Source organism: Oncorhynchus clarkii, chromosome 4, assembly GCF_045791955.1.
Source record: "Oncorhynchus clarkii lewisi isolate Uvic-CL-2024 chromosome 4, UVic_Ocla_1.0, whole genome shotgun sequence".
Lineage (NCBI taxonomy): Eukaryota > Metazoa > Chordata > Actinopteri > Salmoniformes > Salmonidae > Oncorhynchus > Oncorhynchus clarkii.
The window spans coordinates 989,279-1,015,720 of NC_092150.1; the positions used below are offsets into that span (position 1 = coordinate 989,279).

Below are 26,442 nucleotides of genomic sequence, written 5' to 3' on the forward strand. Positions count from 1 at the left end.
TTAGTTTCTTATGATAAATGTTTTTAGTTTTTAGGGGTGCAACTGCATCTAGGGTATTGCGCAAGGTTAAATTGAGTTCCTCAGTTAGGTGGTTAACTCTCCCCCTCCCCCATTCCCTCTCCCCCTCTACCTCTACCTCTCCCTCTCCCCCCTCGACCTCTCCCCCTCCCCATCCCTCTCCCCCTCCTCCCCATGCCCTCTCCCCCTCTACCTCCTCCCCTCCCCTTGCCCTCTCCCCCTCGACCTCCTCCCCTCGCCCTCTCCCCTCCTCCCCATTCCCTCTTCCCCTCCTCCCCTTGCCCTCTCCCCCTCCTCCCCATTCCCTCTCCCCCTCCTCCCCATTCCCTCTCCCCCTCCTCCCCATTCCCTCTCCCCCTCTTCCCCATTCCCTCTCCCCCTCCTCCCCTTGCCCTCTCCCCCTCCTCCCCTTGCCCTCTCCCCCTCTACCTCCTCCCCTCCCCTTGCCCTCTCCCCCTCGACCTCCTCCCCTCGCCCTCTCCCCTCCTCCCCATGCCCTCTCCCCCTCCTCCCCATGCCCTCTCCCCTCCTCCCCTTGCCCTCTCCCCCTCCTCCCCTTGCCCTCTCCCCCTCCTCCCCATTCCCTCTCCCCTCCTCCCCTTGCCCTCTCCCCCTCCTCCCCTTGCCCTCTCCCCCTCCTCCCCTTGCCCTCTCCCCCTCCTCCCCTTGCCCTCTCCCCCTCCTCCCCTTGCCCTCTCCCCCTCCTCCCCTTGCCCTCTCCCCATTCCCCATTCCCTCTCCCCTCCTCCCCTTGCCCTCTCCCCCTCCTCCCCTTGCCCTCTCCCCCTCCTCCCCTTGCCCTCTCCCCCTCCTCCCCTTGCCCTCTCCCCCTCCTCCCCATTCCCTCTCCCCCTCCTCCCCATTCCCTCTCCCCCTCCTCCCCATTCCCTCTCCCCTCCTCCCCTTGCCCTCTCCCCCTCCTCCCCTTGCCCTCTCCCCCTCGACCTCTCCCCTTTCCCCCTCCTCCCCTTGCCCACTCCCCCTCCTCCCCTTGCCCTCTCCCCCTCGACCTCTCCCCTTTCCCCCTCACAGAGAACATGTTGAAGCACTACAGTCCATATCCACAGAGTCCAGTAAAGTGAGCAACTTAATGTGTTCAAAAGGGAATTGGTCCAACATAGCCTGCACTGCACTGTTGTTTTCTGGGAATGAAACGTGAGGCGTTACATGTGAATGACTCAATCAGTTTATATAACATTGAGAGAGACAGGCTTACATTCAGTTAGGGACCTCAACTGTGTCATCCACAGTTAGTGTTTAATAAAACAAACATTAAAACAAATCATCAAATCTCAGTATAAAACCCAACCACACAAAAAGTATAAAACACCTCAAATAAAAATCGGTATAAAGTCAAAACAATTATAATAATTGGCACTTTTAATTCAGAACCGAAACTATTTTTGCTCCTATCAATAAGACTGAAGTCCAAAACAAGTCAACAGTGACCCTCCCATTCACCTTTAGGCATTTCAACACTGCCTCCTAGTGGTGAAACTATGGACTGTGTCCCAAATATTCCCTACATTACTATTTACCAGAGCTCAATGGGCCCTTGTCAAGTGTAGTGCACTATATAGGGAATAGGGTGCTATTTGAGAAGAAGATGTCTGTGGTTAAGTCTATGGTCCTCAGGAGAACTGAAGAACCTTCTGCAGTCCATATTGGGTTCTGGTCATCAGGAGAACTGAATAACCTTCAGCAGTCCATATTGGGTTCTGGTCTAAAGCAGTGCACTATATAAGGAATAAGGTACCATTTGGGACACAACCATGGCCTCTCATCATGACAACTGCAGGACCTTCTTCAGCAGTAGGTTTGTCTCCCAAATGGCACTCTATTCCTAAATAGCTCCCTATTCCCCATGTAGTGCACTCTTTTTAACCAGGGCCCATAGAGACACAGCCTCATCAGGGGAACTGTAGTGATGTCATCAGGAGAACATTAGGACCTTCTGCATAAGTCTCCGTCTGAGTGGTAGCTGCGTCCTCTTGTCCGGTTTACTATCAGGTATCATCCCTGCGCTCCTCTCAGCGGTCAGCCTAATGTCCGGCCGTCTTTCCCGGATCATCTCCAGCCCTGCCTGGGTAACATTACGGCAGAAGTCCACTGTGACCTGGTGGAGGCCGGCCCCGTGGAGCACCAGGGCCTGCAGGGTCAGGTCTGTGACCCGGACACAGTTCTCCAGATGGAGGGAGCGGAGGCGGCTGCAGCTCTGCAGAACACAGATCACTTCCTGGTCTGAGATATGCCCGCAGCCAGACAGGGTCAGGGACAGCAGGTTAGGACACCTGGAGAAAGGAAGAATCATGTATATTTGACATTGTAGCAATTTAGCAGGCGTTCTTAAAGAGAGACTTAGTTCATGAATTCATATTAAGATTAGCTAGGTGAAACAACCACATAATCACAGTACGTAGTAATGTTTTCCTCAAAAAAGAAGGTATCAGAAAAGTTAGTGCTAGTAGGTAAATAGTGTGGTAAATGAAGCATACATAACATGATCTACAGTAACAGTCAAAGACCTGGAGGGAGGAAGAGACCAGGTTAAGGCTGGTACTAAACTAACCAGACCTGGAGGGAGGAAGAGACCAGGTTAAGGCTGGTACTAAACTAACCAGACCTGGAGGGAGGAAGAGACCAGGTTAAGGCTGTACTAAACTAACCAGACCTGGAGGGAGGAAGAGACCAGGTTAAGGCTGGTACTACACTAACAAGACCTGGAGGGAGGAAGAGACCAGGTTAAGGCTGGTACTAAACCAACCAGACCTGGAGAGAGGAAGAGACCAGGTTAAGGCTGGTACTAAACTAACCAGACCTGGAGGGAGGAAGAGACCAGGTTAAGGCTGGTACTAAACCAACAAGACCTGGAGGGAGGAAGGACAAGAGACCAGGTTAAGGCTGGTACTAAACTAACCAGACCTGGAGGGAGGAAGAGACCAGGTTAAGGCTGGTACTAAACCAACCAGACCTGGAGGGAGGAAGAGACCAGGTTAAGGCTGGTACTAAACCAACCAGACCTGGAGGGAGGAAGAGACCAGGTTAAGGCTGGTACTACACTAACAAGACCTGGAGGGAGGAAGAGACCAGGTTAACTAACCAGACATGGAGGAAGGAAGAGACCAGGTTAAGGCTGGTACTAAACCAACCAGACCTGGAGGGAGGAAGAGACCAGGTTAAGGCTGGTACTAAACTAACCAGACCTGGAGGGAGGAAGAGACCAGAGTAACTAACCAGACATGGAGGAAGGAAGAGACCAGGTTAAGGCTGGTACTAAACCAACCAGACCTGGAGGGAGGAAGAGACCAGGTTAAGGCTGGTACTAAACCAACCAGACCTGGAGGGAGGAAGAGACCAGGTTAAGGCTGGTACTAAACCAACCAGACCTGGAGGGAGGAAGAGACCAGGTTAACTAACCAGACATGGAGGAAGGAAGAGACCAGGTTAAGGCTGGTACTAAACTAACAAGACCTGGAGGGAGGAAGAGACCAGGTTAAGGCTGGTACTAAACCAACCAGACCTGGAGGGAGGAAGAGACCAGGTTAAGGCTGGTACTAAACTAACAAGACCTGGAGGGAGGAAGAGACCAGGTTAAGGCTGGTACTAAACCAACCAGACCTGGAGGGAGGAAGAGACCAGGTTAAGGCTGGTACTAAACCAACCAGACCTGGAGGGAGGAAGAGACCAGGTTAAGGCTGGTACTAAACTAACAAGACCTGGAGGGAGGAAGAGACCAGGTTAAGGCTTGTACTACACTAACCAGACCTGGAGGGAGGAAGAGACCAGGTTAAGGCTGGTACTAAACTAACAAGACCTGGAGGGAGGAAGAGACCAGGTTAAGGCTGGTACTAAACTAACAAGACCTGGAGGGAGGAAGAGACCAGGTTAAGGCTTGTACTACACTAACCAGACCTGGAGGGAGGAAGAGACCAGGTTAAGGCTGGTACTAAACTAACAAGACCTGGAGGGAGGAAGAGACCAGGATAAGGCTGGTACTAAACTAACAAGACCTGGAGGGAGGAAGAGACCAGGTTAAGGCTGGTACTACACTAACCAGACCTGGAGGGAGGAAGAGACCAGGTTAAGGCTGGTACTAAACAAACCAGACCTGGAGGGAGGAAGAGACCAGGTTAAGGCTGGTACTAAACCAACCAGACCTGGAGGGAGGAAGAGACCAGGTTAAGGCTGGTACTAAACCAACCAGACCTGGAGGGAGGAAGAGACCAGGTTAAGGCTGGTACTACACTAACAAGACCTGGAGGGAGGAAGAGACCAGGTTAACTAACCAGACATGGAGGAAGGAAGAGACCAGGTTAAGGCTGGTACTAAACCAACCAGACCTGGAGGGAGGAAGAGACCAGGTTAAGGCTGGTACTAAACTAACCAGACCTGGAGGGAGGAAGAGACCAGAGTAACTAACCAGACATGGAGGAAGGAAGAGACCAGGTTAAGGCTGGTACTAAACTAACAAGACCTGGAGGGAGGAAGAGACCAGGTTAAGGCTGGTACTAAACCAACCAGACCTGGGGGGAGGAAGAGACCAGGTTAAGGCTGGTACTACACTAACAAGACCTGGAGGGAGGAAGAGACCAGGTTAACTAACCAGACATGGAGGAAGGAAGAGACCAGGTTAAGGCTGGTACTAAACTAACAAGACCTGGAGGGAGGAAGAGACCAGGTTAAGGCTGGTACTAAACCAACCAGACCTGGAGGGAGGAAGAGACCAGGTTAAGGCTGGTACTAAACTAACAAGACCTGGAGGGAGGAAGAGACCAGGTTAAGGCTGGTACTAAACCAACCAGACCTGGAGGGAGGAAGGACAAGATACCAGGTTAAGGCTGGTACTAAACTAACCAGACCTGGAGGGAGGAAGAGACCAGGTTAAGGCTGGTACTAAACCAACCAGACCTGGAGGGAGGAAGAGACCAGGTTAAGGCTGGTACTAAACCAACCAGACCTGGAGGGAGGAAGAGACCAGGTTAAGGCTGGTACTACACTAACAAGACCTGGAGGGAGGAAGAGACCAGGTTAACTAACCAGACATGGAGGAAGGAAGAGACCAGGTTAAGGCTGGTACTAAACCAACCAGACCTGGAGGGAGGAAGAGACCAGGTTAAGGCTGGTACTAAACTAACCAGACCTGGAGGGAGGAAGAGACCAGAGTAACTAACCAGACATGGAGGAAGGAAGAGACCAGGTTAAGGCTGGTACTAAACCAACCAGACCTGGAGGGAGGAAGAGACCAGGTTAAGGCTGGTACTAAACCAACCAGACCTGGAGGGAGGAAGAGACCAGGTTAACTAACCAGACATGGAGGAAGGAAGAGACCAGGTTAAGGCTGGTACTAAACTAACAAGACCTGGAGGGAGGAAGAGACCAGGTTAAGGCTGGTACTAAACCAACCAGACCTGGAGGGAGGAAGAGACCAGGTTAAGGCTGGTACTAAACTAACAAGACCTGGAGGGAGGAAGAGACCAGGTTAAGGCTGGTACTAAACCAACCAGACCTGGAGGGAGGAAGGACAAGATACCAGGTTAAGGCTGGTACTAAACTAACCAGACCTGGAGGGAGGAAGAGACCAGGTTAAGGCTGGTACTAAACCAACCAGACCTGGAGGGAGGAAGAGACCAGGTTAAGGCAGGTACTAAACTAACAAGACCTGGAGGGAGGAAGAGACCAGGTTAAGGCTTGTACTACACTAACCAGACCTGGAGGGAGGAAGAGACCAGGTTAAGGCTGGTACTAAACTAACAAGACCTGGAGGGAGGAAGAGACCAGGATAAGGCTGGTACTAAACTAACAAGACCTGGAGGGAGGAAGAGACCAGGTTAAGGCTGGTACTACACTAACCAGACCTGGAGGGAGGAAGAGACCAGGTTAAGGCTGGTACTAAACAAACCAGACCTGGAGGGAGGAAGAGACCAGGTTAAGGCTGGTACTAAACCAACCAGACCTGGAGGGAGGAAGAGACCAGGTTAAGGCTGGTACTAAACCAACCAGACCTGGAGGGAGGAAGAGACCAGGTTAAGGCTGGTACTACACTAACAAGACCTGGAGGGAGGAAGAGACCAGGTTAACTAACCAGACATGGAGGAAGGAAGAGACCAGGTTAAGGCTGGTACTAAACCAACCAGACCTGGAGGGAGGAAGAGACCAGGTTAAGGCTGGTACTAAACTAACCAGACCTGGAGGGAGGAAGAGACCAGAGTAACTAACCAGACATGGAGGAAGGAAGAGACCAGGTTAAGGCTGGTACTAAACTAACAAGACCTGGAGGGAGGAAGAGACCAGGTTAAGGCTGGTACTAAACCAACCAGACCTGGGGGGAGGAAGAGACCAGGTTAAGGCTGGTACTACACTAACAAGACCTGGAGGGAGGAAGAGACCAGGTTAACTAACCAGACATGGAGGAAGGAAGAGACCAGGTTAAGGCTGGTACTAAACTAACAAGACCTGGAGGGAGGAAGAGACCAGGTTAAGGCTGGTACTAAACCAACCAGACCTGGAGGGAGGAAGAGACCAGGTTAAGGCTGGTACTAAACTAACAAGACCTGGAGGGAGGAAGAGACCAGGTTAAGGCTGGTACTAAACCAACCAGACATGGAGGGAGGAAGGACAAGATACCAGGTTAAGGCTGGTACTAAACTAACCAGACCTGGAGGGAGGAAGAGACCAGGTTAAGGCTGGTACTAAACCAACCAGACCTGGAGGGAGGAAGAGACCAGGTTAAGGCTGGTACTAAACTAACAAGACCTGGAGGGAGGAAGAGACCAGGTTAAGGCTGGTACTAAACTAACAAGACCTGGAGGGAGGAAGAGACCAGGTTAAGGCTGGTACTACACTAACCAGACCTGGAGGGAGGAAGAGACCAGGTTAAGGCTGGTACTAAACTAACCAGACCTGGAGGGAGGAAGAGACCAGGTTAAGGCTGGTACTACACTAACAAGACCTGGAGGGAGGAAGAGACCAGGTTAAGGCTGGTACTAAACCAACCAGACCTGGAGAGAGGAAGAGACCAGGTTAAGGCTGGTACTAAACTAACCAGACCTGGAGGGAGGAAGAGACCAGGTTAAGGCTGGTACTAAACCAACAAGACCTGGAGGGAGGAAGGACAAGAGACCAGGTTAAGGCTGGTACTAAACTAACCAGACCTGGAGGGAGGAAGAGACCAGGTTAAGGCTGGTACTAAACCAACCAGACCTGGAGGGAGGAAGAGACCAGGTTAAGGCTGGTACTAAACCAACCAGACCTGGAGGGAGGAAGAGACCAGGTTAAGGCTGGTACTACACTAACAAGACCTGGAGGGAGGAAGAGACCAGGTTAACTAACCAGACATGGAGGAAGGAAGAGACCAGGTTAAGGCTGGTACTAAACCAACCAGACCTGGAGGGAGGAAGAGACCAGGTTAAGGCTGGTACTAAACTAACCAGACCTGGAGGGAGGAAGAGACCAGAGTAACTAACCAGACATGGAGGAAGGAAGAGACCAGGTTAAGGCTGGTACTAAACCAACCAGACCTGGAGGGAGGAAGAGACCAGGTTAAGGCTGGTACTAAACCAACCAGACCTGGAGGGAGGAAGAGACCAGGTTAAGGCTGGTACTACACTAACAAGACCTGGAGGGAGGAAGAGACCAGGTTAACTAACCAGACATGGAGGAAGGAAGAGACCAGGTTAAGGCTGGTACTAAACTAACAAGACCTGGAGGGAGGAAGAGACCAGGTTAAGGCTGGTACTAAACCAACCAGACCTGGAGGGAGGAAGAGACCAGGTTAAGGCTGGTACTAAACTAACAAGACCTGGAGGGAGGAAGAGACCAGGTTAAGGCTGGTACTAAACCAACCAGACCTGGAGGGAGGAAGGACAAGATACCAGGTTAAGGCTGGTACTAAACTAACCAGACCTGGAGGGAGGAAGAGACCAGGTTAAGGCTGGTACTAAACCAACCAGACCTGGAGGGAGGAAGAGACCAGGTTAAGGCTGGTACTAAACTAACAAGACCTGGAGGGAGGAAGAGACCAGGTTAAGGCTTGTACTACACTAACCAGACCTGGAGGGAGGAAGAGACCAGGTTAAGGCTGGTACTAAACTAACAAGACCTGGAGGGAGGAAGAGACCAGGATAAGGCTGGTACTAAACTAACAAGACCTGGAGGGAGGAAGAGACCAGGTTAAGGCTGGTACTACACTAACCAGACCTGGAGGGAGGAAGAGACCAGGTTAAGGCTGGTACTAAACAAACCAGACCTGGAGGGAGGAAGAGACCAGGTTAAGGCTGGTACTAAACCAACCAGACCTGGAGGGAGGAAGAGACCAGGTTAAGGCTGGTACTAAACCAACCAGACCTGGAGGGAGGAAGAGACCAGGTTAAGGCTGGTACTACACTAACAAGACCTGGAGGGAGGAAGAGACCAGGTTAACTAACCAGACATGGAGGAAGGAAGAGACCAGGTTAAGGCTGGTACTAAACCAACCAGACCTGGAGGGAGGAAGAGACCAGGTTAAGGCTGGTACTAAACTAACCAGACCTGGAGGGAGGAAGAGACCAGAGTAACTAACCAGACATGGAGGAAGGAAGAGACCAGGTTAAGGCTGGTACTAAACTAACAAGACCTGGAGGGAGGAAGAGACCAGGTTAAGGCTGGTACTAAACCAACCAGACCTGGGGGGAGGAAGAGACCAGGTTAAGGCTGGTACTACACTAACAAGACCTGGAGGGAGGAAGAGACCAGGTTAACTAACCAGACATGGAGGAAGGAAGAGACCAGGTTAAGGCTGGTACTAAACTAACAAGACCTGGAGGGAGGAAGAGACCAGGTTAAGGCTGGTACTAAACCAACCAGACCTGGAGGGAGGAAGAGACCAGGTTAAGGCTGGTACTAAACTAACAAGACCTGGAGGGAGGAAGAGACCAGGTTAAGGCTGGTACTAAACCAACCAGACCTGGAGGGAGGAAGGACAAGATACCAGGTTAAGGCTGGTACTAAACTAACCAGACCTGGAGGGAGGAAGAGACCAGGTTAAGGCTGGTACTAAACCAACCAGACCTGGAGGGAGGAAGAGACCAGGTTAAGGCTGGTACTAAACCAACCAGACCTGGAGGGAGGAAGAGACCAGGTTAAGGCTGGTACTACACTAACAAGACCTGGAGGGAGGAAGAGACCAGGTTAACTAACCAGACATGGAGGAAGGAAGAGACCAGGTTAAGGCTGGTACTAAACCAACCAGACCTGGAGGGAGGAAGAGACCAGGTTAAGGCTGGTACTAAACTAACCAGACCTGGAGGGAGGAAGAGACCAGAGTAACTAACCAGACATGGAGGAAGGAAGAGACCAGGTTAAGGCTGGTACTAAACCAACCAGACCTGGAGGGAGGAAGAGACCAGGTTAAGGCTGGTACTAAACCAACCAGACCTGGAGGGAGGAAGAGACCAGGTTAAGGCTGGTACTACACTAACAAGACCTGGAGGGAGGAAGAGACCAGGTTAACTAACCAGACATGGAGGAAGGAAGAGACCAGGTTAAGGCTGGTACTAAACTAACAAGACCTGGAGGGAGGAAGAGACCAGGTTAAGGCTGGTACTAAACCAACCAGACCTGGAGGGAGGAAGAGACCAGGTTAAGGCTGGTACTAAACTAACAAGACCTGGAGGGAGGAAGAGACCAGGTTAAGGCTGGTACTAAACCAACCAGACCTGGAGGGAGGAAGGACAAGATACCAGGTTAAGGCTGGTACTAAACTAACCAGACCTGGAGGGAGGAAGAGACCAGGTTAAGGCTGGTACTAAACCAACCAGACCTGGAGGGAGGAAGAGACCAGGTTAAGGCTGGTACTAAACTAACAAGACCTGGAGGGAGGAAGAGACCAGGTTAAGGCTTGTACTACACTAACCAGACCTGGAGGGAGGAAGAGACCAGGTTAAGGCTGGTACTAAACTAACAAGACCTGGAGGGAGGAAGAGACCAGGATAAGGCTGGTACTAAACTAACAAGACCTGGAGGGAGGAAGAGACCAGGTTAAGGCTGGTACTACACTAACCAGACCTGGAGGGAGGAAGAGACCAGGTTAAGGCTGGTACTAAACAAACCAGACCTGGAGGGAGGAAGAGACCAGGTTAAGGCTGGTACTAAACCAACCAGACCTGGAGGGAGGAAGAGACCAGGTTAAGGCTGGTACTAAACCAACCAGACCTGGAGGGAGGAAGAGACCAGGTTAAGGCTGGTACTACACTAACAAGACCTGGAGGGAGGAAGAGACCAGGTTAACTAACCAGACATGGAGGAAGGAAGAGACCAGGTTAAGGCTGGTACTAAACCAACCAGACCTGGAGGGAGGAAGAGACCAGGTTAAGGCTGGTACTAAACTAACCAGACCTGGAGGGAGGAAGAGACCAGAGTAACTAACCAGACATGGAGGAAGGAAGAGACCAGGTTAAGGCTGGTACTAAACTAACAAGACCTGGAGGGAGGAAGAGACCAGGTTAAGGCTGGTACTAAACCAACCAGACCTGGGGGGAGGAAGAGACCAGGTTAAGGCTGGTACTACACTAACAAGACCTGGAGGGAGGAAGAGACCAGGTTAACTAACCAGACATGGAGGAAGGAAGAGACCAGGTTAAGGCTGGTACTAAACTAACAAGACCTGGAGGGAGGAAGAGACCAGGTTAAGGCTGGTACTAAACCAACCAGACCTGGAGGGAGGAAGAGACCAGGTTAAGGCTGGTACTAAACTAACAAGACCTGGAGGGAGGAAGAGACCAGGTTAAGGCTGGTACTAAACCAACCAGACCTGGAGGGAGGAAGGACAAGATACCAGGTTAAGGCTGGTACTAAACTAACCAGACCTGGAGGGAGGAAGAGACCAGGTTAAGGCTGGTACTAAACCAACCAGACCTGGAGGGAGGAAGAGACCAGGTTAAGGCTGGTACTAAACTAACAAGACCTGGAGGGAGGAAGAGACCAGGTTAAGGCTGGTACTAAACTAACAAGACCTGGAGGGAGGAAGAGACCAGGTTAAGGCTGGTACTACACTAACCAGACCTGGAGGGAGGAAGAGACCAGGTTAAGGCTGGTACTAAACTAACCAGACCTGGAGGGAGGAAGAGACCAGGTTAAGGCTGGTACTACACTAACAAGACCTGGAGGGAGGAAGAGACCAGGTTAAGGCTGGTACTAAACTAACAAGTCCTGGAGGGAGGAAGAGACCAGGTTAAGGCTGGTACTACACTAACCAGACCTGGAGGGAGGAAGAGACCAGGTTAAGGCTGGTACTAAACAAACCAGACCTGGAGGGAGGAAGAGACCAGGTTAAGGCTGGTACTAAACCAACCAGACCTGGAGGGAGGAAGAGACCAGGTTAAGGCTGGTACTAAACCAACCAGACCTGGAGGGAGGAAGAGACCAGGTTAAGGCTGGTACTACACTAACAAGACCTGGAGGGAGGAAGAGACCAGGTTAACTAACCAGACATGGAGGAAGGAAGAGACCAGGTTAAGGCTGGTACTAAACCAACCAGACCTGGAGGGAGGAAGAGACCAGGTTAAGGCTGGTACTAAACTAACCAGACCTGGAGGGAGGAAGAGACCAGAGTAACTAACCAGACATGGAGGAAGGAAGAGACCAGGTTAAGGCTGGTACTAAACTAACAAGACCTGGAGGGAGGAAGAGACCAGGTTAAGGCTGGTACTAAACCAACCAGACCTGGGGGGAGGAAGAGACCAGGTTAAGGCTGGTACTACACTAACAAGACCTGGAGGGAGGAAGAGACCAGGTTAACTAACCAGACATGGAGGAAGGAAGAGACCAGGTTAAGGCTGGTACTAAACTAACAAGACCTGGAGGGAGGAAGAGACCAGGTTAAGGCTGGTACTAAACCAACCAGACCTGGAGGGAGGAAGAGACCAGGTTAAGGCTGGTACTAAACTAACAAGACCTGGAGGGAGGAAGAGACCAGGTTAAGGCTGGTACTAAACCAACCAGACCTGGAGGGAGGAAGGACAAGATACCAGGTTAAGGCTGGTACTAAACTAACCAGACCTGGAGGGAGGAAGAGACCAGGTTAAGGCTGGTACTAAACCAACCAGACCTGGAGGGAGGAAGAGACCAGGTTAAGGCTGGTACTAAACTAACAAGACCTGGAGGGAGGAAGAGACCAGGTTAAGGCTGGTACTAAACTAACAAGACCTGGAGGGAGGAAGAGACCAGGTTAAGGCTGGTACTACACTAACCAGACCTGGAGGGAGGAAGAGACCAGGTTAAGGCTGGTACTAAACTAACCAGACCTGGAGGGAGGAAGAGACCAGGTTAAGGCTGGTACTACACTAACAAGACCTGGAGGGAGGAAGAGACCAGGTTAAGGCTGGTACTAAACTAACAAGACCTGGAGGGAGGAAGAGACCAGGTTAAGGCTGGTACTAAACTAATCAGACCTGGAGGGAGGAAGGACAAGATACCAGGTTAAGGCTGGTACTAAGATAAAATAATATGTTAAGATGGTCATACTACTATAGCCAATAGAAACACATTGAATAACACATTCATATTAATGGCAAAAAAGTGTCTCTCCTTTGTCTAAAACATATAATAAAGCTGAGGAAATATCCATATTTTTTTGCACATTTTTTAAACCCTTTTTTTTGATGACACAAAACTACTTCCTACATTTGTACGGGTCACCTTCAGAGTCCCGTGACACTACTTCCTACATTTGTACGGGTCACCTTCAGAGTCCCGTGACACTACTTCCTACATTTGTACGGGTCACCTTCAGAGTCCCGTGACACTACTTCCTACATTTGTACGGGTCACCTTCAGAGTCCCGTGACACTTCTTCCTACATTTGTACGGGTCACCTTCAGAGTCCCGTGACACTACTTCCTACATTTGTACGGGTCACCTTCAGAGTCCCGTGACACTTCTTCCTACATTTGTACGGGTCACCTTCAGAGTCCCGTGACACTTGTGGGGGTCGTAGAGGAACATGGAGAACACCATCGTGTTTGTGAGAGCCTCCCCATTCCACAGTGGGGTCATATCAGTTTGTTTCAGACAGAGGTTGCAGCATTAGAATTATCGACTTCAGAGGAGGAGTCCCATTGGGGTTGTGGGGGTCGTAGAGCAAAACAGCCAAACCATTCGGACGCTACAGACATTTTTTTGTGAAAAGACAAACACCACTGTAGCACAGAAGGCACAGAAGGCCTATATAGGCGGATGCCTATACAAGGGTGTGTCAATAGACTCTTAAGGCTGTTAAGCGATGCTGGGTCCTTGAAAAGCACTATATAAATACATTGTATTAATATTACACTGAACAACCTATACATACAGAGGGCCTTCAGAAAGTATTCAGACCCCTTGACTTTCACATTTTGTTACGTTACAGCCTTATTCTAAAAGGGATTAAATCAATGTTTTTCCTCATCAATCTAAACCCCCCATAATGACATCACAACCTCCCATAATGACATCACAACCTCCCATAATGACATCACAACCTCCCATAATGACATCACAACCTCCCATATTTTTTTATTTTTATTTTTTATTTCCCCTTTATTTAACCAGGTAGGCTAGTTGAGAACACCTTTATTTAACCAGGTAGGCTAGTTGAGAACACCTTTATTTAACCAGGTAGGCTAGTTGAGAACACCTTTATTTAACCAGGTAGGCAAGTTGAGAACAAGTTCTCATTTACAATTGCGACCTGGCCAAGATAAAGCAAAGCAGTTCGACACATACAACGACACAGAGTTACACATGGAGTAAAACAAACATACAGTCAATAATACAGTATAAACAAGTCTATATACGATGTGAGCAAATGAGGTGAGATAAGGGAGGTAAAGGCAAAAAAGGCCATGGTGGCAAAGTAGATACAATATAGCAAGTAAAACACTGGAATGGTAGATTTGCAATGGGAGAAAGTGCAAAGTAGAAATAAAAATAATGGAGGTGCAAAGGAGCAAAATAAATAAATAAATAAAATACAGTAGGGAAAGAGGTAGTTGTTTGGGCTAAATTATAGGTGGGCTATGTACAGGTGCAGTAATCTGTGAGCTGCTCTGACAGTTGGTGCTTAAAGCTAGTGAGGGAGATAAGTGTTTCCAGTTTCAGAGATTTTTGTAGTTCGTTCCAGTCATTGGCAGCAGAGAACTGGAAGGAGAGGCGGCCAAAGAAAGAATTGGTTTTGGGGGTGACTAGAGAGATATACCTGCTGGAGCGTGTGCTACAGGTGGGAGATGCAATGGTGACCAGCGAGCTGAGATAAGGGACTTTACCTAGCAGGGTCTTGTAGATGACATGGAGCCAGTGGGTTTGGCGACGAGTATGAAGCGAGGGCCAGCCAACGAGAGCGTACAGGTCGCAATGGTGGGTAGTATATGGGGCTTTGGTGACAAAACGGATTGCACTGTGATAGACTGCATCCAATTTGTTGAGTAGGGTATTGGAGGCTATTTTGTAAATGACATCGCCAAAGTCGAGGATTGGTAGGATGGTCAGTTTTACAAGGGTATGTTTGGCAGCATGAGTGAAGGATGCTTTGTTGCGAAATAGGAAGCCAATTCTAGATTTAACTTTGGATTGGAGATGTTTGATATGGGTCTGGAAGGAGAGTTTACAGTCTAACCAGACACCTAAGTATTTGTAGTTGTCCACGTATTCTAAGTCGAAGCCGTCCAGAGTAGTAATGTTGGACAGGCGGGTAGTTACAGGTAGCGATCGGTTGAAGAGCATGCATTTAGTTTTACTTGTATTTAAGAGCAATTGGAGGCCACGGAAGGAGAGTTGTATGGCATTGAAGCTTGCCTGGAGGGTTGTTAACACAGTATCCAAAGAAGGGCCAGAAGTATACAGAATGGTGTCGTCTGCATGGAGGTGGATCAGAGACTCACCAGCAGCAAGAGCGACCTCATTGATGTATACAGAGAAGAGAGTCGGCCCAAGAATTGAACCCTGTGGCACCCCCATAGAGACTGCCAGACATCACAATCGCCCATAATGACATCACAATACCTTATAATGACAAAGTGCATTTTTTTTTTACAAAATGTACTAGAAATATAAAACTGAAATACCTTATTCACTATGACAGAGCTCCAGAGTTCCTCTGTGGAGAAGGGAGAGCCTTCCAGAAGGACATACATCTCTGCAGCACTCCACCAAATCAGGTAGAGTGGCCAGACGGAAGCTACTCCTCACTAAAAGGACACGACAGACCGCTTGGAGTTTGCCAAAAGGCACCTAAATATTCTCTGATCTAATGAAACCAAGAATAAACTCATTGGCCTGAATGCCAAGTGTCACATCTAAAGGAAACCTGGCACCATCCCTACAGTGAAGGATGGTGGTGGCAGCATCATGCTGTGGAGATGTTTTTCAGCGGCCGGGACTGGGAGACTAGTCAGGATCAAGAGAAAGCTGAAAGGAGCAAAGTACAGTGAGATCCCTGATGAAAATAGCTGTGCAGCGACGCTCCCCATCCAACCTGACAGAGCTTGAGAGGATCTAGAGAGAAGAATGGGAGAAACTCCCCAAATACAGGTGTGCCAAGCTTGTAGTGTCATGCCAAAGAAAACTCTAGGCTGTCATCACTGCCAAAAGCGCTTCAACAAAGTACTGAGTAAAGGGTCTGAATACTTATGTAAATGTTATATTTCAGTTGATTTATTCTAAAAACCTGTTTTTGCTTTGTCATTATGGGGTATTGTGTATAGAATGATGAGGGGGAAAAACTATTTCCCTCTCCCCCTCCTTCCCCTCCTCCCCATTCCCTCTCCCCCTCCTCCCCTTGTCTTCTCCCCTCCTCCCCTTGCCCTCTCCCCTCCTCCCCTTGCCCTCTCCCCTCCTTCCCTTGCCCTCTCCCCTCCTCCCCATGACCTCTCCCCCTCCTCCCCTTGCCCTCTCCCCTCCTCCCCATGCCCTCTCCCCCTCCTCCCCTTGCCCTCTCCCCCTCCTCCCCTTGCCCTCTCCCCCTCCTCCCCTTGCCCTCTCCCCCTCCTCCCCTTGCCCTCTCCCCTTCCTCCCCATGCCCTCTCCCCCTCCTCCCCTTGCCCTCTCCCCTCCTCCCCATGCCCTCTCCCCCTCCTCCCCATTCCCTCTTCCCCTCCTCCCCTTGCCCTCTCCCCTTCCTCCCCATGCCCTCTCCCCCTCCTCCCCATGCCCTCTCCCCCTCCTCCCCATGCCCTCTCCCCTCCTCCCCATTCCCTCTCCCCCTCCTCCCCATTCCCTCTCCCCCTCCTCCCCATTCCCTCTCCCCCTCCTTTCCATTCCCTCTCCCCTCCTCCCCTTGCCCTCTCCCCCTCTCCCCCTCCTCCCCATTCCCTCTCCCCTCCTCCCCTTGCCCTCTCCCCCTCCTCCCCTTGCCCTCTCCCCCTCGACCTCTCCCCTTTCCCCCTCACAGAAAACATGTTGGAAACTCTGCACTACAGTCCATATCCACAGAGTCCAGTAAAGTGAGCAACTTAATGTGTTCAAAAGGGAATTGGTCCAACATAGCCTGCACTGCACTGTTGTTTTCTGGGAATGAAACGTGAGGCGTTACATGTGAATGACTCAATCAGTTTATATAACATTGAGAGAGACAGGCTTACATTCAGTTAGGGACCTCAACTGTGTCATCCACAGTTAGTGTTTAATAAAACAAACATTAAAACAAATCATCAAATCTCAGTATAAAACCCAACCACACAAAAAGTATAAAACACCTCAAATAAAAATCGGTATAAAGTCAAAACAATTATAATAATTGGCACTTTTAATTCAGAACCGAAACTATTTTTGCTCCTATCAATAAGACTGAAGTCCAAAACAAGTCAACAGTGACCCTCCCATTCACCTTTAGGCATTTCAACACTGCCTCCTAGTGGTGAAACTATGGACTGTGTCCCAAATATTCCCTACATTACTATTTACCAGAGCTCAATGGGCCCTTGTCAAGTGTAGTGCACTATATAGGGAATAGGGTGCCATTTGAGAAGCAACTGTCTTTGGTTAAGTCTTTGGTCCTCAGGAGAACTGAAGAACCTTCAGCAGTCCATATTGGGTTCTAGTCATTACGATAACTGAAGAACCTTCAGCAGTCCATATTGGGTTCTGGTCATTAGGATAACTGAAGAACCTTCTGCAGTCCATATTGGGTTCTGGTCATTAGGATAACTGAAGAACCTTCAGCAGTCCATATTGGGTTCTGGTCCTCAGGAGAACTGAAGAACCTCCAGCAGTCCATATTGGGTTCTGGTCATTAGGATAACTGAAGAACCTTCAACAGTCCATATTGGGTTCTGGTCATTAGGATAACTGAAGAACCTTCAGCAGTCCATATTGGGTTCTGGTCATCAGGATAACTGAAGAACCTTCAGCAGTCCATATTGGGTTCTGGTCATTAGGATAACTGAAGAACCTCCAGCAGTCCATATTGGGTTCTGGTCATTAGGATAACTGAAGAACCTTCAGCAGTCCATATTGGGTTCTGGTCATTAGGATAACTGAAGAACCTCCAGCAGTCCATATTGGGTTCTGGTCATTAGGATAACTGAAGAACCTTCAGCAGTCCATATTGGGTTCTGGTCATTAGGATAACTGAAGAACCTTCAGCAGTCCATATTGGGTTCTGGTCCTCAGGATAACTGAAGAACCTCCAGCAGTCCATATTGGCTTCTGGTCATTAGGATAACTGAAGAACCTTCTGCAGTCCATTTGGGACACAGTCATAGCCGGGGCTGTTATTAACGGGTGTTCTAGGGTGGGCTGTTATTAACGGGTGTTCTAGGGTGGGCTGTTATTAACGGGTGTTCTAGGGTGGGCTGTTATTAACGGGTGTTCTAGGGTGGGCTGTTATTAACGGGTGTTCTACAGTGGGCTGTTATTAACGGGTGTTCTAGGGTGGGCTGTTATTAACGGGTGTTCTAGGGTGGGCTGTTATTAACGGGTGTTCTAGGGTGGGCTGTTATTAACAGGTGTTCTAGGGTGGGCTGTTATTAACAGGTGTTCTAGGATGGGCTGTTATTAACGGGTGTTCTAGGGTGGGCTGTTATTAACGGGTGTTCTAGGGTGGGCTGTTATTAACGGGTGTTCTAGGGTGGGCTGTTATTAACGGGTGTTCTACAGTGGGCTGTTATTAACGGGTGTTCTAGGGTGGGCTGTTATTAACGGGTGTTCTAGGGTGGGCTGTTATTAACGGGTGTTCTAGGGTGGGCTGTTATTAACGGGTGTTCTAGGGTGGGCTGTTAATAACGGGTGTTCTACAGTGGGCTGTTATTAACGGGTGTTCTAGGGTGGGCTGTTATTAACAAGTGTTCTAGGGTGGGCTGTTATTAACGGGTGTTCTAGGGTGGGCTGTTAATAACGGGTGTTCTACAGTGGGCTGTTATTAACAGGTGTTCTAGGGTGGGCTGTTATTAACAAGTGTTCTAGGGTGGGCTGTTATTAACGGGTGTTCTACAGTGGGCTGTTATTAACAGGTGTTCTAGGGTGGGCTGTTAATAACGGGTGTTCTAGGGTGGGCTGTTATTAACGGGTGTTCTAGGATGGGCTGTTAATAACGGGTGTTCTACAGTGGGCTGTTATTAACGGGTGTTCTAGGGTGGGCTGTTATTAACGGGTGTTCTAGGGTGGGCTGTTAATAACGGGTGTTCTACAGTGGGCTGTTATTAACGGGTGTTCTAGGGTGGGCTGTTAATAACGGGTGTTCTAGGGTGGGCTGTTATTAACGGGTGTTTTACGGTGGCTGTTATTAACGGGTGTTCTGTGGTATTACAGTGCGCTCCAACATTATTGGGACAGATTATTTTGTGTCCAATAGAAGTTAATGGTAAATAACGTATTGTGTCATTTGACTTTTTTACTTTTATTGTAAATAAGAATAGAATGTTTCTGAACACTTCCACATTAATCTGGGTGCTACCATGGTTATGGATAATCCTGAATGAATCGTGAGAAAGTTGCTTGTTGTTATGATATAAAATGCTAACCTCCCCTGTTATTGTAATGGTGAGAGGTTAGCATGTCTTGGGGGTATGATATAAAATGCTAACCTCCCCTGTTATTGGTAATGGTGAGAGTTTAGCATGTCTTGCGGGTATAATATAAAATGCTAACCTCCCCTGTTATTGGTAATGGTGAGAGGTTAGCATGTCTTGGGGGTACGTTATAAAATGCTAAGCTCCCCTGTTATTGGTAATGGTGAGAGTTTAGCATGTCTTGCGGGTATAATATAAAATGCTAACCTCCCCTGTTATTGGTAATGGTGAGAGGTTAGCATGTCTTGGGGGTACGATATAAAATGCTAACCTCCCCTGTTATTGGTAATGGTGAGAGGTTACTATGTCTTGGAGGTATGATATATAATGCTAACCTCCACTGTTATTGTAATGGTGAGAGGTTAGCATGTCTTGGGGGTATGATATATAACATGCTAACCTCCCCTGTTATTGTAATGGTGAGAGGTTAGCATGTCTTAGGGGTATGATATAAAATGCTAACCTCCCCTGTTATTGTAATGGTGAGAGGTTAGCATGTCTTGGGGGTACGATATAAAATGCTAACCTCCCCTGTTATTGGTAATGGTGAGAGGTTACTATGTCTTGGAGGTATGATATATAATGCTAACCTCCACTGTTATTGTAATGGTGAGAGGTTAGCATGTCTTGGGGGTATGATATATAACATGCTAACCTCCCCTGTTATTGTAATGGTGAGAGGTTAGCATGTCTTGGAGGTATGATATATAATGCTAACCTCCCCTGTTATTGTAATGGTGAGAGGTTAGCATGTCTTGGGGGTACGATATAAAATGCTAACCACTCCCTGTTATTGTAATGGTGAGAGGTTAGCATGTCTTAGTGGTATGATATAAAATGCTAACCTCCCCTGTTATTGTAATGGTGAGAGGTTAGCATGTCTTGGGGGTATGATATAAAATGCTAAACTTCCCTGTTATTGGTAATGGTGAGAGGTTAGCATGTCTTAGGGGTTAGAATATTTGTGTTAGAATAAGGGGTTAGAATAAGGCTCTTCCTCATGCATCATTATTGACGATTCATTCAGGATTATCCATAATCACAGTAGCTTCCACATGAATGTATTAGTGTTCTATTCTACATTATATTCTGTGTACAAAAGGTGCTTTAGTTTCTAAACAGTTATATATATATATATGTTATATATAGTTATATATATACCCAATATGGATGACAGTCTGCACTTTAACCTCATATTCATTGAGTCTTTTCAAATCCAAAGTGATGGAGTACAGAGCCTAAACAAATTGTCACTGTCCCAATACTTCGGGAGATCACTGTGTTTTTTCTGTTATATTGTACCAAGCACCAAGTCTAGGTACAAAAGGCTTCTTAACAGCTTCTACCCCCAAGCCACAAGACTCCTGAACATCTAATCAAATGGCTACCCGGGCTATTTGCATCGGAAATGGACAGCTCATGGTGCTGAAAGTCAGAAAATTCCATAATTTCAACTGTTTTCATTTTAATTCGACTTCAACTATCAACAAGAGGGCTTTCTATAGTCAAGTGGAAGACAATTTTAACATTCTTCAAAAAGGAACAGGTTTCAATTGCAAATTTTACAAGATACATTTATCTGCAACAGAGCATGCTAAACTTAATGTTCTTCTTTCAGTTCAAACAAAAGAGGCAGTGTCATCCTTATAAACAAAAACGCCCCAGTCATATCTGACCACGCCCCAGTCATATCTGACCACGCCCCAGTCATATCTGACCACGCCCCAGTCATATCTGACCACGCCCCAGTCATATCTGACCACGCTCCAGTCATATCTGACCACGCCCCAGTCATATCTGACCACGCCCCAGTCATATCTGACCACGCCCCAGTCATATCTGACCACGCCCCAGTCATATCTGACCACGCCCCAGTCATATCTGACCACGCCCCAGTCATATCTGACCACGCCCCAGTCATATCTGACCACGCCCCAGTCATATCTGACCCACGCCCCAGTCATATCTGACCACGCCCCAGTCATATCTGACCACGCCCCAGTCATATCTGACCACGCCCCAGTCATATCTGACCACGCCCCAGTCATATCTGACCACGCCCCAGTCATATCTGACCACGCCCCAGTCATATCTGACCACGCCCCAGTCATATCTGACCCACGCCCCAGTCATATCTGACCCACGCCCCAGTCATATCTGACCACGCCCCAGTCATATCTGACCACGCCCCAGTCATATCTGACCACGCCCCAGTCATATCTGACCACGCCCCAGTCATATCTGACCCACGCCCCAGTCATATCTGACCACGCCCCAGTCATATCTGACCACGCCCTAGTCATATCTGACCACGCCCCAGTCATATCTGACCACGCCCCAGTCATATCTGACCACGCCCTAGTCATATCTGACCACGCCCCAGTCATATCTGACCACGCCCCAGTCATATCTGACCACGTCCGAGTGTAGATAGATCTGGATCTCGGCACAACAACCCCAAAAAATAAGATATTGGAGACTTAATGCATCCACCCTTAAAGTGGAACTGACAGCGTTTTAACTACTTTCCAGATAATATCAGTCCAAAATACCACATTTCCAGTTTATGCTACAAAACCAACTTTGGCTAATATGCTACCGTATCTATTTATGTAGCAAGTTAAAAACACAGAGCCTAATGTTAGCTTGCTAGCAGCTAGGAGGACGTCATGTCAGTGGAGGAGTGGGTGGCTGTCCTCTTATCGTTTTTCATTGGCTACAGCAAGAGATGTACGTGCCATTTGGTTAGCTAGCAATAAAAGACCATCACTTTGCTAGCTAGATAGCTAGCTATGCTGAACGACTTATCCAGTTAGCATCTCTCGCATTTGCAAATTCACTCTGGCTAGCAATCTACTCCAATTTCAGAGCACTCTTCAGAGATAGTAAATTCATCAGTTATTCTGCACTAACAAGCAAGACCCGGCGAAGAAGGAAAGAAATTCCACAAATTAGCTTAAGACACACCTGTTAATTGAAATGCAATCCAGGTGACTATCTCATGAAGCTGGTTGAGAGAATGCCAAGAGTGTGCAAAGCATTGTGTCCCACCACCCGCCAACCCCTCTTTTTACGCTTCTGCTACTCTGTGTTCATCATATGTGCACAGTCACTTTAACGATACCTACTACCTCAATAAGCCTGACTAACAGGTGTCTGTATATAGCCTTGCTACTCTTTTTTCAAATGTATTTTTACTGTTGTTTTATTTCTTTACTTACACACACACCTTTTTTGGGCACCACCATGCTTCACTGTACGGATGGTGCCAGGTTTCAATTGCAAATTTTACAAGATACATTTATCTGCAACAGAGCATGCTAAACTTAATGTTCTTCTTTCAGTTCAAACAAAAGAGGCAGTGTCATCCTTATAAACAAAAACGCCCCAGTCATATCTGACCACGCCCCAGTCATATCTGACCACGCCCCAGTCATATCTGACCACGCCCCAGTCATATCTGACCACGCCCCAGTCATATCTGACCACGCTCCAGTCATATCTGACCACGCCCCAGTCATATCTGACCACGCCCCAGTCATATCTGACCACGCCCCAGTCATATCTGACCACGCCCCAGTCATATCTGACCACGCCCCAGTCATATCTGACCACGCCCCAGTCATATCTGACCACGCCCCAGTCATATCTGACCACGCCCCAGTCATATCTGACCCACGCCCCAGTCATATCTGACCACGCCCCAGTCACATCTGACCACGCCCCAGTCATATCTGACCACGCCCCAGTCATATCTGACCACGCCCCAGTCATATCTGACCACGCCCCAGTCATATCTGACCACGCCCCAGTCATATCTGACCACGCCCCAGTCATATCTGACCACGCCCCAGTCATATCTGACCCACGCCCCAGTCATATCTGACCCACGCCCCAGTCATATCTGACCACGCCCCAGTCATATCTGACCACGCCCCAGTCATATCTGACCACGCCCCAGTCATATCTGACCACGCCCCAGTCATATCTGACCCACGCCCCAGTCATATCTGACCACGCCCCAGTCATATCTGACCACGCCCTAGTCATATCTGACCACGCCCCAGTCATATCTGACCACGCCCCAGTCATATCTGACCACGCCCTAGTCATATCTGACCACGCCCCAGTCATATCTGACCACGCCCCAGTCATATCTGACCACGTCCGAGTGTAGATAGATCTGGATCTCGGCACAACAACCCCAAAAAATAAGATATTGGAGACTTAATGCATCCACCCTTAAAGTGGAACTGACAGCGTTTTAACTACTTTCCAGATAATATCAGTCCAAAATACCACATTTCCAGTTTATGCTACAAAACCAACTTTGGCTAATATGCTACCGTATCTATTTATGTAGCAAGTTAAAAACACAGAGCCTAATGTTAGCTTGCTAGCAGCTAGGAGGACGTCATGTCAGTGGAGGAGTGGGTGGCTGTCCTCTTATCGTTTTTCATTGGCTACAGCAAGAGATGTACGTGCCATTTGGTTAGCTAGCAATAAAAGACCATCACTTTGCTAGCTAGATAGCTAGCTATGCTGAACGACTTATCCAGTTAGCATCTCTCGCATTTGCAAATTCACTCTGGCTAGCAATCTACTCCAATTTCAGAGCACTCTTCAGAGATAGTAAATTCATCAGTTATTCTGCACTAACAAGCAAGACCCGGCGAAGAAGGAAAGAAATTCCACAAATTAGCTTAAGACACACCTGTTAATTGAAATGCAATCCAGGTGACTATCTCATGAAGCTGGTTGAGAGAATGCCAAGAGTGTGCAAAGCATTGTGTCCCACCACCCGCCAACCCCTCTTTTTACGCTTCTGCTACTCTGTGTTCATCATATGTGCACAGTCACTTTAACGATACCTACTACCTCAATAAGCCTGACTAACAGGTGTCTGTATTTAGCCTTGCTACTCTTTTTTCAAATGTATTTTTACTGTTGTTTTATTTCTTTACTTACACACACACCTTTTTTGGGCACCACCATGCTTCACTGTACGGATGGTGCCAGGTTTCCTCCAGACCTGCCGGTTGGAATTCAGGCCAGAGTTTACTCTTGGTTTCATCAGACCAGACAATCTTGTTTCTCATGGTGTGAGAGTCTTTAGGTGCCTTTTGGCAAACTCCAAGCAGGCTTTCATGTGCCTTTTACTGAGGAGTGGCTTCTGTCTGGCCAATCTGCCATAAAGGCCTGATTGGTGGAGTGCTGCAGAGATGGGAGAACCTTCAGAAGGACAACCATCTCCACTGAGGAACTCTGGAGCTCTGTCAGAGGGACCATCGGGTTCTTGGTCACCTCCCTGACTAAGGCCCTTCTCCGATTACTCAGTTTGGGAGGGCAGGCAGCTCTAGGAAGAGTCTTGGTGGTTCCAAACTTCTTCCATTTAAGAATGATGAAGGGCAGTGTGTTCTTGAGGACCTTCAATGCTGCAGACATTGTTTGGTACCCTTCCCCAGATCTGTGCCTCGACACAATCCTGTCTTGGAGCTCTACGGACAATTCCTTCCACCTCATGGCTTGGTTTTTGCTCTGACATGTACTGTCAACTGTGGGACCTTATATAGACAGGTGTGTGCCTTTCCAAATCATGTCCAATCAATTGAATTTACAACAGTTGGACTCAAATCAAGTTGTAGAAACATCAAGGATGATCCATGGAAACCGTATGCATCTGAGCTCAATTTCGAGTCTCCTAGCAAAGGGTCTGAATACAGTATGTTTTTTATTTTTTTTATAAATTCATAAACATTTCTAATAACCTGTTTTAGCGTTGTCATTATGAGGTTGTGTGAGTAGATCGACGAGGATCTTTATTTAATCCATTTTAGAATAAGGCTGTTACGAAAAAGTCCAGGGGTCTGTATACTTTCTGAATGCCCTGTATATAAACAGAAACACAGGTTAACATATATAAACAGAAACACAGGTTAACATATATAAACAGAAACACAGGTTAACACGTATAAACAGAAACACAGGTTAACATGTATAAACAGAAACACAGGTTAACACGTATAAACAGAAACACAGGTTAACATATATAAACAAAAACACAGGTTAACACATATAAACAGAAACACAGGTTAACACATATAAACAGAAACACAGGTTAACACGTATAAACAGAAACACAGGTTAACATATATAAACAAAAACACAGGTTAACACATATAAACAGAAACACAGGTTAACACATAAACAGAAACACAGGTTAACACGTATAAACAGAAACACAGGTTAACATATATAAACAGAAACACAGGTTAACATACATAAACAGAAACACAGGTTAACATACATAAAACAGAAACACAGGTTAACATATATAAAACAGAAACACAGGTTAACATATATAAACAGAAACACAGGTTAACATATATAAAACAGAAACACAGGTTAACAGAAACACAGGTTAACAGAAACACAGGTTAACAGAAACACAGGTTAACAGAAACACAGGTTAACATATATAAACAGAAACACAGGTTAACATATATAAACAGAAACACAGGTTAATATATATAAAACAGAAACACAGGTTAACAGAAACACAGGTTAACATATATAAACAGAAACACAGGTTAACAGAAACACAGGTTAACATATATAAAACAGAAACACAGGTTAACATATATAAACAGAAACACAGGTTAACAAAAACACAGGTTAACAGAAACACATGTTAACATATATAAACAGATATTTACTTACATGGTACAGACACGTTCTAGGAAGCTGCTGACCAGACTCTCATGTTTACTACAGAGATCCTTCTGGAACTGATTCTTCATCCAGTCCTCTATGTTACAGACCTTGACCCTGGAGCTGTGCCAGGTGACAGCCAGATAGCGCAGCGACGATCCTAACACATAGTTCTCTCTCCTCAGCTCAGAGGGGGAGTGGAACAAGAGCAGTGACCACAGCCTGGGGTCCAAGTAGACCTCTCTGAGCCGATGGCAGGTCAGGGAGAAAGACCTACAACTGTCTTTATCCAGGTAGGAGAGGAGGTGGAGGAGACACTCCTGGTTCAACTGGGTGATGGTGAGGTCCGTAGTGGGCTGGATGAGCTTGGTGGTGCTGGCGTCCATGGTTGCACGGTGAGACAGACACAGAAAGACTGGCTGACCAGGCTCCGATGGACAGAGAGAGGCCTCGTCTGATCCTCGGGTCCCCAAAGCTTACCACTGACCAGCTGCCTCCAGGCTACAATGAGGCAGCAGCAAATCGACTGTATTGTCCTGCCTGGATATATGATGCCTTCTCAGCACAGGCTGAGAGCTTGGAGCAGGGTGGGGGGCTCGAGGGTAACACAGTTGCTGCTGGACATATATGGCTGTGGAATGGAGGTTATTTTGGGAGGTGGAGGCCAACTGTTTGGTGGAGCTGTCAGAGAGAGAAG

General features: G+C 47.9%; 1 protein-coding gene across 1 annotated transcript; it reads right to left on the reverse strand.

Annotated features, from left to right (window-relative positions):
• Positions 1-1,184: 1,184 nt before the first annotated feature.
• Positions 1,185-26,309, reverse strand: LOC139406275 (F-box and leucine-rich repeat protein 22). The gene is made up of 2 exons (XM_071148730.1): positions 25,755-26,309; positions 1,185-2,309 (listed from the first exon to the last, which is right to left on the reverse strand). Exons 1-2 carry the CDS (start codon positions 26,129-26,131, stop codon positions 1,952-1,954), a joined length of 735 nt encoding a protein of 244 aa, XP_071004831.1. The 5' UTR covers positions 26,132-26,309; the 3' UTR covers positions 1,185-1,951.
• Positions 26,310-26,442: the final 133 nt, after the last annotated feature.